This window comes from Gastrolobium bilobum, unplaced genomic scaffold (genome assembly GCF_033153095.1).
Source record: "Gastrolobium bilobum isolate Gb01-03AN ecotype WA unplaced genomic scaffold, APGP_CSIRO_Gbil_v1 utg21282, whole genome shotgun sequence".
In the NCBI taxonomy this organism is placed as follows: Eukaryota; Viridiplantae; Streptophyta; class Magnoliopsida; order Fabales; family Fabaceae; genus Gastrolobium; species Gastrolobium bilobum.
Genome location: NW_026899774.1, coordinates 1 through 11,735, shown reverse-complemented (window position 1 = coordinate 11,735; position 11,735 = coordinate 1). Strand labels below are relative to the sequence as shown.

General features: G+C 36.1%; 1 protein-coding gene and 1 non-coding gene across 2 annotated transcripts; both read right to left on the bottom strand.

The window, feature by feature from the left end:
• Positions 1 to 322: 322 nt before the first annotated feature.
• Positions 323 to 2,400, bottom strand: LOC133293390 (uncharacterized). The gene is made up of 4 exons (XM_061491961.1): positions 1,134 to 2,400; positions 829 to 1,033; positions 571 to 737; positions 323 to 480 (listed from the first exon to the last, which is right to left on the bottom strand). The coding sequence occupies exons 1-4, from the start codon at positions 2,398 to 2,400 to the stop codon at positions 323 to 325; spliced, it is 1,797 nt and encodes a 598-aa protein (XP_061347945.1).
• A 7,907-nt stretch (positions 2,401 to 10,307) lies between these two features.
• On the bottom strand, positions 10,308 to 10,414 carry LOC133293391 (small nucleolar RNA R71). The gene has a single exon (XR_009749052.1). It is a non-coding gene; the product is annotated as a small nucleolar RNA R71 (small nucleolar RNA).
• Positions 10,415 to 11,735: the final 1,321 nt, after the last annotated feature.

Here is an 11,735-nt window from a genome sequence, read left to right as displayed (position 1 = left end):
TTAAACTCGACCCGGTCATCGACCCGGTCGAGGTACTGGGTCACTGGGTCAACCAGTGGGTCACTGGTTCAACCGCATGACCCGGTAAGTATATGCAAACCTGTAATTTATACTCAAATACATGTAAAAAAAAATACTAATTTCAAATATTCTAATTTAAAAAGCAATAAATCATATACTATTGTCCAACAAAAGATAAAACAAATATATAATATTTGTCTAGTTCTTAAACACTTAATATCTATCACAAGTTTAGAACAATAACTCTTGTCGATATCAAGAGAAAACAAACAAATCAAATTACTAGTACAAAAACATATAATTATGCCCACGGAGGCAAAGTTGTGTCAATTAATTCATCCTCTCCTCCTTCATCAAATAAATCCAAAGCTTGACCAACATTGCCTTCAGTTTGATTTTCATTTTCCATGGTGTTGTCTTGTGCCTCATCTTCATCATTATCATCCAAATTTAATTGATCTAAAACAAATATTATTTTTTCATGTAAGTTAGTTATTAACATGAAGTAATCAAACAATCAAATAATCATAGAACAATAAGTAAACACACCATTATCATCTAGAGTTGGTTGAATGGACATATTTGCAAGCTCATTCCGTAAGGTTTCCATTTCTTCAGCTGTTAAGTATGGTGGTGAATCCTCTAGTACCCAATTAGAATGGTCCTCAAATGTTTCAAAATTTATTGGATCATAGTTTTGATTCTTCAATCGATTCCTATGCATACAAAAAAAAATTTGTTCAATTTTCAACATTAGAAATACTTGGAGAAATAATTATATAAAAAAAAGTAAATACTAAATAATACCTTTGTGCCAGCCTCAAGTTGTAATGGACATAGACAAGATCATTAAGCTTTTGGTGCTCTAATCTATTTCTCTTATTCGAATGAATATGTTCAAATGCACTCCAATTGCGTTCACAACCCGAAGCACTACATGTTTGACTTAAAACACGAATAGCCAATTTTTGCAAATTTGGTGCACCACATCCATAAGATTCCCACCATTGATCTAGAATATTGCATGTGATAAAATAAATTAGTATTAATATTATTCAGCATTAATAAGAATTAATCCTCATAAAAAAGAAGATATCAATGATAAATTTTACCTGGCATCACGGTATTTCGTTCGCGTGTAGCAGATGGCCTTCCAAAATCTAACTCAGCATTTTTGAATATTCTCATCTCACTTGTCAACTTAGAATTTAAATCAGGATCCCCATAAGCATATTTCTCAATGACATCCAAAAGGCCTGATGTTGTGAACTTATGTTTTTCAAATTCTTCATCATTGTAACGACAACCTGGATTCAACCAATAACCAGCAGCATGAAGATTTTTGCGAAGCTGTGAATCCCAACGACGATCTAAGATTTTCAAGTAAGGTTCCACCTTCTTCTTGTTTCTTTGAAATCTCTTTATCATCTCCTCTCTAGCTTTAAATATAGCTTGATAAAGAAAACCCAATGCAGGTTTGTTTTCACTGTCAACAATACGTAACACACGAATAAGTGGCTCAGTAAGCTTCACAATCTCAGCACATTGTTTCCAAAAATTAGAATCTAAAACTTGTTCCACAAATTTTTTTGCCTTGGCCTCCTTAGAATAAGTTGAGCTTGTCCAATCTCTAGAAGTTACCATAGCCCTTAATGCATCTTTTTGAGCCAATATGCTTTGTAATGCAATAAAATTAGTGGCAAAACGAGTAGGAGCTGGACGAAGAATTTCCCTTCCACTTGTATATTTTCTCATCAAATGCAATGGATGACAATGGTTATATATGTATTTGGTAATTGTGGCAGCATGAGACACAACAACACTTACTTCCTCTAGCTTCCCAATGTCATGTAACATCAAATTCATACAATGAGCAGCACAAGGAGACCAAAAAATCTTAGGAAACTCAGCCTCCAATAACCTTCCAGCAGCAACATAATTTGCAGCATTATCAGTCACAATCTGAACAACATTTTCAGGGCCAACATGCAACACTACATCTCTAAAAAGCTTATACAATAAATCTGCAGTTTTAGAAGCATTAGAAGCATCAACCGACTTGAGAAAAATAGTTCCTTTTGGGCAGTAAACTAGAAAATTGATAAGAGTTCTCCTACAACGATCAGTCCACCCATCTGCCATAATAGTGCATCCTGTTTGCTTCCAAACAGTGCGATAACTCTCAACAAGTTTATTGACTTCTCCAACCCACTTATTTAACAAATGACCACGAACTCTATAAAAATTTGGACCTTTATACCCTGAACCCATGCTACAAATAGCATCAATCATTGGCTGGTAATATGATGAATTAACAGCATTAAATGGCACACCAGCATCAATCATCCATTTGGAAATTGCAAGGTCACACTTCTCCATTACTTCTTTACTTTGCAACACACTTTTTATGCCAGGTTGAGCTCCATGAGTTGTTCTAGGCATAAAATAAGAACCTAAAGGATTAATACTCTTCCCCTTTTGAGATGTAGAAGGTGCTTTTCTTGATGGATTTTGTGGCACTTCATCAACTACTCTCACTTGATCTTCATCTAATGGATTACTATCTTCATATTCCTCTTGAACTTTTCTTTTTTTTTGTTCATGCCCTCATCAATATTTTGCTTCATTTGAAAACGAATATCTGCTGGAACCTTCTTGCATTGTTCAACTTGCCCTTTTTCTCCTGCCAAGTGAATCTTCAGTCGATTGATGCCGCCTCCCCTGATTATCTTATCACAATAAAGACATATTAGAACAGTTTTTCCATTCTCTTCAACACGTTGTTTACAGTGTGCCCAACTTGGATCAGTTTTTCCCTTGTGTTGATTTCTTTGAGATGATTGTTGAGATGAAATTTCTTGTGAGACTGGTGCTTCAGGTTCAGTAGATGACATATCTAGATATAAATCAAACCAAATTCAAATAAAAATTCAACAGGTTAATGAACCAGCACCAACACACACACATATAAAAAAACTCTATATACAATAGTCTGTTTGAAAATAAAATTGTGAACAAATAATATGAAGAATCACAAACCTGTAAGAAGCTGCACTCTTTCTTGTTTTGTTAAAGGAGTTTTGTTTAACTGATCTAAACTTACCATATTTCAGACAGGAAACAACATTTAGCAAATAATATTTTTCATTAAGAATCAAATAAATTTGTTTTAACAACAAGCAATTTACGAATTATGGTGATATGAATTTGCGGTCTCTAAATAGCAACATGAATAGGAAAAAATTTCATTCATTTAAATTACATTTTTCGTACAGAATAAGAATCTTTGTCTCATATACAATGTCCACTTATTTAGGAAATATTGTGATGGGAAGATGAGATGCAGGGTCTGAATTGCCACTTGCAAAAGTAAAACACTAGCAGATGGAAAACCAAACTATGTTTACCGTTGACAGAACAACCACTAGATCTAGAAGTAAATATTTGAATGAGCATTCCCTTCGTATCATGAAATTTATGATTATTTGTAGGTTTCTACCTAATACTATCCAACGGAGGATGAAGAAAATTTACAGAGATGTAAAAGTTTCTCTTAAGGATATAATTAACAAGAGAGAGAAAGCACTAAAGGCTGGTGAAGCTGCAAAGAATGACTTATTAGTTATTAGGAATACTTCTTGAGTCAAATCATAAGGAAATTGAAGAACAAGGAAACAATAAGAATGTTGGAATGAATATTGAAGATGTAATAGAGGAAACAATAAGAAATATTCCAATCCCCGTTAATCATTATGGCACAAGATGCATTACTCTGCTCATCTTCTACCTCCTCCAAAGGAAACTTAGAAACTGATTCAAGATTATGCTCCAAGCCTAACCAATTATCCCTCCAAAACTTGATTGATTCACCATTCAAAGGTTCCCATCTTAAACCCTTTAAGAACTCTTCCCAAACTTTACCTAAAGCCTTCCACAATGGGGAATCGTAATGCTTCACAGAAATCTCTCTTCTAATATCTTTCTTCCTTCCATATTTGCCAACTAAAACCCGTACCCATAAATCTATTAGTTTTGTCAATAAAGACCAAGCTAGTTTGTGCAAATAAGCTTCATTCTGTTTATGTAAATTAATTTATAAATTGTGAAATAAATTAAGGATCTATAATTTGAAGTCAATCACAAACCTGTAAGAAGCTGCACTTTTTCTTGGAGGTATCTGCATAAATAGTACAAAACCATTAGCTTGACACCACAAAAGTTTTCAAATCCCAAGCTACCCATTTCATCACAGACACTAAATTCAACTTCAAAAAAAATAAAATAAAAATAGCAACATTCAATGCAACCATAATTTCTTAACAAGCTTAAATGTTGTATACCCCCGTTCAATTGCAAATTGAATTCCCACCTTCTTATCACAACCCATTGCAACTTGTATGATCGAATCGAAGCAAATAAAAGATAAAGCAATCCAAATATGAACTGTCCAAAGGTTCAGAAAGTTGAAAAGCATTTACCTTTGAGTTGATCTAAGTTACCCTCCTTGATCTTCTATCTCCAACACCCACAGAAGCAACGAAGGGGCTTTGAGATTTGAGGCGAAGAAGTGCTTGAAAGTTGAAAACTTGAGTTGAGATGAGAGGGTTTGAGAGTTGAGACCGAGAATAAAGCAAGAAAAGAACTGATCAGATGTGATTCTCATTACACGACGTCGTATTGAGTTTTTTTTTGTTTTTTTAATTAATACGCATGACCCGTCCGGTTCACCGGTTTTCCTAAAACCCGGCCGGTTCACACCGGGTCGTAGAGGGTCCGTGACAAGTCCGATCCAACAAACAAACCGGCCCGGTTTAGTGACCGGGTCACCGGTTTCTGGGCCGACCCGGCCGGGTCGGTCCGGTTTTGATAACACTGAACATAACCATTCAAAGGTGAATCAATTAATATAAAGAAATAATAAACAAAACGACGTAGTTTTGGGGTGGCCGGAGATAAACTTTTCTCAAGTTGCCGGAGAAATGTTTTTCCCTATATATATATATATATATATATATATATATATATATATATATATATATATATATATATATATAGGGAAAACATTTCTACAACCGCTGTAGATAAGCTTATCTCCGGCTAAGTAAAACTACGTCGTTTTGGTCTAAAAATTAAAAAAAAAATAGTATTTTTTTTTCTAAGATTCAACGTCTTCAACGACAGAACAGCAACTATCGGATTCCCAAACTCATCGAGCAGAGACCTTCTTCTCCTTTGCTACCTGTGTTCTTTCCGTCTTGAGAGCGTTCTTCTCCGTTTGTGAAGCTCCACTATGACCATCTACTACCTTGAATTATAAGGCAGCTACACGCTTCATAGAACACTTTGTGCCTGACCTCACTCCAGGTGGGTAATGAAATATTTTATTCCTTTAGTGGGTCATCTCTGTCTCTTCCATTTTGATCTCATATATGTAAACTAGTGGTTATTTCATGCAGGGTAGAGGCAAAGTATCAGAAAAAGTAGAGGGGGGACCAAAGATGAACCATCCCAGAGCTTTTTGGTAATAATAATAGCAGTATTAGGGGACCAGTACAAATTGACAATTTAGAGGATGATGGAGATGAACCACTTTTTCTTTTATTTGTAATTTTTATGTAATTTTGGTTTATTTGAAATAATTGTAGTCATAAACACTTAAGATGTTTATGTATGTTTTAGAGACATTGCAGATATGGCAGGATCATGACTGAGATACAAATGATTGAAATACTTTGTGATGAAACCATACTGCTTTATAAATTGAGCAATGCTACAAATATTTTCAAACATATTGAAATTGTTACTTACGTAGAATTTGAGTTACAATCAAAGTGAGTTTGTTATCGCCAATTTGAGTATAATATTAGAATGACTATCCAAAATTGTTCCGATTAAATATTCTTCAATCATTATGCTGTGTATCAAAAAAAGTCTTCATTCAAATAATTTAATGATAAATTGTGTGTCTATATTTCACTTTACAAATATTAAATAGGTGGGGTGTTGCGAAATCGGCAAGTATACCGTTTGTTTCAAGTAATAAAGTGATAAGTAAAGTATCGCTCCCACGAGGATTAATGCACCAAGTACGAGTTTAACTATTCCCCTTAAGTTGGAAGAGAAAATTTGGTTTGATTTGTGAAAGTAATTTAAAAACATAATTTAAAATAAAAATAATTAAAAAACAGAAAATTAAAAACAATTAATTTCCAACGCATAGCAAGAAAAAATCAAGACCGCGAGAAAATATTGATGAAAAATTTATAAAAAGGATGTAGCTAGGATGCACTACACCTCCGATCCTCCCTTATATTCCTATATTGTATTTTATAATTTAATTAATTTGTTTGTTCAGACAATTCATTATTTTCCTATAAAAAAGTTGAACCCTAATGTCTTAGTGATTTCAACCCTTTAACCCAATCAGAATTCTAATGTCTTTGTAATCCCTCTTGAATTAAGCATTAAGCAAATGAATTATGAGTCTGCAATTTATGTAAGCCTATGTCTAGATCATACACAAATTGTTATTCTACCCTTGTCCAGATTAAAACCTCAATATGTCTATTGTGAATTCTAACCCTCAAAACCCTATAATTTAGAGTGGCCAATTCTAAACAGGATATGGAAAAAGTAACACAGGTAGAATAAAACAAACAAACTAATTAACTTATAAAATATCAATACAAAAAATATAAAGGATTCACATTGGGTCCGTGATCCCAACTACAAAAAGAAACTAGCCAGACATAGCTGACTTAAACAAATTAAACAAATAAAAAGTATTTATGAAAACAATAAAGAAAAAGAAGAAGAAGATAGAATCCTGATCTCCAACGTGAGCCTCCAAGATCCTTTGTCTCTGAGGTCTGAGTCTCTATTTATAGAGTTTGCGCATTGCTTAGAAATCTTGATCAAATCTTCTTTATATATCTGGGTCCAATCTTTCTCTGATACAATCTGGAATAAATTAAAGATTTCCCATACTTCCAATTTTGGCTTCTTTTTGTCCTGTTTTCCTACAAAATTATAAGAAAATCACTGACAAGATATCTGATTAAGATTTATCAATTTAATAATAATTATAGCCCTTTTTATTCAAGATTGATCAAGATTCTTTCTCTTTTTGGCTTAAAATCATATATATGCTGGAGGCATATCAAACAATTCCCAGATTTGAACGTTGCTGTCCTCAACAATGTACTAGATCAAAATAGAAACAAGGATGAATTCTGTGGAGAGAAAACATGGAACACAAATATCTTAAGAGATCAGACTGTTATGCATGTATAACTTCATCGTTGAAAAACTCTAAACAATGCTTTTCAGTTTTATCAAGAAATTAAGATCATAACTTGAATGTTCCTCACTGGATAAATATGTAACTCTCATCACTCTAGTGTTTGAAGGTTTCACACTCATTCCATCAGTGTAGTAGTGATTTTATAGGCTTGATCATATTCTCAAATTCCTAAAATTGAGGAACCCATTTGACATGCAAAACTGATCAAAAGGTCTTTGATAGGTTATAACTTGGCTTGGCTTGGGGGTAAGAATGTTTTGGATAGAGGCTGATTAATTTGAAAGACTGAAATACTGAGATTTTTTACAATACTTTCTTCTCAGTCTTTTAATTCTGCCACATTTCATCAATTTGGGATTCTTTTCCCCCTTTTTTTACAACCTTTTTCTTTTCTTTCCTTGTTTGCAGATGTTTTCTTTCTTTTCTCTTTTGAGCTGCATTTCTTTTTCAGAATTTTTGCAGTATTTTTGCAGACCATTTTTCTGTTTCCTTTTTCAACTTAACTTTTCTTTTCAGAAGTACCTTGACTTTTTCCTTTGATCAACATTTCAATCTCTTTCAAGGTGTGTTGATGGGACATAAATTTGTTCCCATCTAAGCCCATTTTAATGGCAAAATACCACACGTTCCCTCATCTGATGAGCAACTTCGGCATGAAAATCACTTATTTTACACATTTGTGACAAAAACACAGCGGGGGAACAGATGGTAACGTATTCCTTTAAAATATATTAAAAGGGGAACGGACTGAGACACATTTAATGCACCTGCTCCACTCATTTAATGCCTCTGTACACTTTGCAGGTGACATAAGGTTAAAGTCCTCTAAAAGCAGAGGCGGTGCACCAACTGAGCAGCTGGAAACGTGAAGAGCAGAGAATCAAGAGTTCTCATTGGCTGAAAAGGAAAGCAAAGCATAACAAGGACTGCAAACAACGGCTAATCATCACCAAATCCTGTTCCATCCAGCAATTTGCGCAATCTTCACGCTCTGCTGCCACCATCTCGCCCCCTCGGTCAAGCAACTAGCTCCAAAGGATTTACAACATTGCCACTCCTCTTCCATCTATAAATAGGACCACCCCCACACAAAACACCATCGAATCCTGGAGGGTTTGAAGTCCGAAAGGAAGAGATCACCTAGTAGTAGTAGTTAGTAACTTATTATTTTAAGTTGTAACTATAGTTAAGTGACAACTCATCTCTGTTCTCTGTATCAACCCTTAAGACTCCTCACGAGCATCAACCCATCTTTCTCCATTTTCTGTTTCTTTTGTAAACTGTCTTTTCAATTAATATAAGTGCTTTTCTCTTCGTTCCATTCGTTATCTCTTAATTGAATCTCGGGTCTATGGGATTTCAGTTGGGAATAATTTTGTTTAAACTATCAGCCATGAGCTGAACTATCTGTGGAACGGGTGAACTGTGAAACCCTTAAAGAACTGTTTTCAAAACTTTTAACTGAAGCTTTTTGTATTTCTTTGGCTAAGTAAGCTATATTCATTGTGTACCAATGGAAATTGGGCACATACTGAGAAAGGAACTTCCATAAGGAAGGGATTTCAGACAGCTTAGCCATTGGGGGAAGGTAGTGTTATGGAAAAAACACTACTGGTCACTTAGGAATAAGGGGCCAACTCGTCCATTTTAAGGTTCTGTTCTAAGTACCTGTTGGAGTCAAGGGAGCCATAGGAATATGGAAACTTGTGAGCCATCTAGTCCATGAGCTGAGGAATCAGAGTTGGCAAACAAGAAATTGGGACAAAACCAAAAAGTGCTAAGTCTTGAGCAGAGAAAACAATCCCTTTAAGAGTGGAGCAGTAAATCCGTTCCTTCTGTTAAACTGTTTTAGCCACCACCCTGTTGTCTCTTGATTATAGTTATTTCTGTTTTAGTAGTTTTTACTTTATTTAATCTTGCACTTATAAAACCCCAATGATTATTATCTCACCTTCTTCTAAACAGGAATGATCACATACATAACGCAGCGAGCAATTGTTTGTCACTGGATTGAACCTACTGTTCCTGAGGAACGTTGTCAAGACAGTAGGGAACGTTTGACCAGACAGTTCATTTACTGACTTTTCTTCTCATCTTCATTCTTTATAAAACAGTATAAGACAATAATTAGGACTCTATCCTCGTGGGAACGATAATTTAGGCACTAATACTCTCTTTATTACTTGATGCGTGCACTTGCGCACTTGGGTTGGAACTAAGGGAACGAATCTGTGTTCTGCAAGAACAGAGGAACGTCCCCTATCAGAACTTACATTTTCCCACCATCAGCAAACCACCCAACTAGTTTTTGGCGCCGTTGCCGGGGATAAAAACACTAAATCTTGTTCTTATTTACTGTTTTCAGTACATACTCTGTATATCTAACTTTACCTCTTATTTTTCTTTTTACTTGCCACTTAAACTGTTGTGCATACATACTTTGTGTTTATAGTTTTTGAGTGAAGAGTTTGAAACAAACTCTGATCACTCCATTGAAGTACCTGAGTTTCTCTTCGACCCTGAACCAGAACGTACACTTCATAGAAGAAGAAGAAACCTCAGTGAAGAAATCCTTGAAAACATGGTTGATCATAATAATAATGAAGAGGTTCCTCCTGAACAAAACTTCAGAACTTTGGCTGCTCCTTTCAGGAACAGACCAAACAGGGGAGTAATCCTCCCTCCTGTAGCACCAAATTTTGAACTAAAACCTATCATGTTTCACATGATTAGGGAAGCATGGGTCTTCAATGGACTCCCTGCAGAAGATCCGTACACACACCTCACAACATTCCAAGATATCTGTGATAATTTTAAAGCTGAGGATGTGACAGAGGAAAGCATGAGAATGAGGTTGTTCCCTCACTCCTTGGGCTTAAAGGCAAAAACATGGATGAAAACTCTCACCCCTGGGTCAATCCACACATGGGAGGAGCTCTCTAACAAGTTCATAGAGAGGTTTCTCCCAATGTCTCGACAAGCTGATGTTAGGGAAAAAATCTCTAACTTCAGAATGTTTTATGGAGAAAATCTCTATGAAGCATGGGAGAGATATAAGGACATCATCAGGAAATGTCCAAACCATGGGGTAGAGAGTTGAGGAGTGTTACAATCTTTCTATAAGGGACTTGACCATACTTCTCAATCTCACTTAGATTTTGCTGCATGAGGATATTTCTTTACAGGGACACTTGAATCCAGGTATGAAATCATAGAAGGAACTGCTGAATGATGTCTCCAATGGCCAATAGACAGGGTGAGCCCAGTAAGGAAGCCATGCATGCTAGAACTGGATAAACAAACCACCATGGAAGCCCAGCTGGCATCACTCATGAATGAAGTGAAGAGCCTGAAAGCTTACCAATCAGTACCAAGGATGGAAGTCTTACAACTCACAGCAGCTGAGACAGAACTATGCACAGCCTGTGGTGACCTTCATGACTCAACAGACTGTCCATCCACTGCATTGGTGTGTTATGCAGAAAATTTTGGCAACAGGAACTTCACCAGAGACAATCAACAAGCAGGACGCAATACAAATTCAAGCCCTAGAGGAACTATCATTAAGGATCAGAACCACAACACCCAATGGAGGCCACCCATTAACCAAAGACCATTCAACAATCAGCAGCAGTATCAGCAAGGCAGCAACAGTGAAACATTTGAACAAAGGAGAAACAACTACGTTTCGTTCCACATAGAGGACCAACGCATCAACACCCTGGAAAATTATGTCAAGGAATATGTCACCAGGATTGATGCAGTGGTCAGGAACATTGAGTCATATCTGGGACAGATTGTTGCCAATCTCCAAACCAGAACACCAGGATCACTATCAAGGAATACTGACGTTCCCTCAACAACTGCACCAAAAGAAGCACTTACTTCCCCCTCAAAGCAAATCAAAGCTGTCACCTTAAGAAGTGGAAAAGCCACTGCTCCACCGACAACTCTGCTGAAAGAGAAGGAACAAACTAAAACAACCGAAGCAGCTCCAGAAGCGCAACAACAGCAATCAATCACAAGTGAGCAGGACCCAGAACCTGAAAAAAAATTTGAAGCCAATAAAGACCAGTGGACAGAAGTCAACCAATCAGCCCAACTCAAAGCAGACAAATACCAGCGAAAATTCCGTTCCCACAGAGAACAAGAAAGAAATAGGAAGATAAGCAGTTTGGTAAGTTCCTGGACATTCTAAAACAACTTCACATCAACATCCCTCTGGTGGACGCACTAGAACAAATGCCCAGGTACGTAAAATTCATGAAAGATGTTCTCTCAAAGAAAAGAGGGATAACGAAATATGAGACTGTAAAAATGACACAAGAAAGCTGCCAGTATTTGGGTAGACTCCCACCTAAGCTTCAAGATCCAGGAAGCTTCACCATTCCCTGCATTATAGGAAACACGT

Excerpts from the sequence above, each read along its gene's own strand:
- LOC133293390 (XM_061491961.1), bottom strand. The coding sequence starts at position 2,400 with ATGGAGAAGTGTGACCTTGCAATTTCCAAATGGATGATTGATGCTGGT. Across the intron at positions 1,034-1,133 it reads ACGAAATACCGTGATGCCAG|ATCAATGGTGGGAATCTTAT; the intron begins GTAAAATTTATC and ends GCAATATTCTAG. Across the intron at positions 481-570 it reads ACCAACTCTAGATGATAATG|ATCAATTAAATTTGGATGAT; the intron begins GTGTGTTTACTT and ends TATTTGTTTTAG.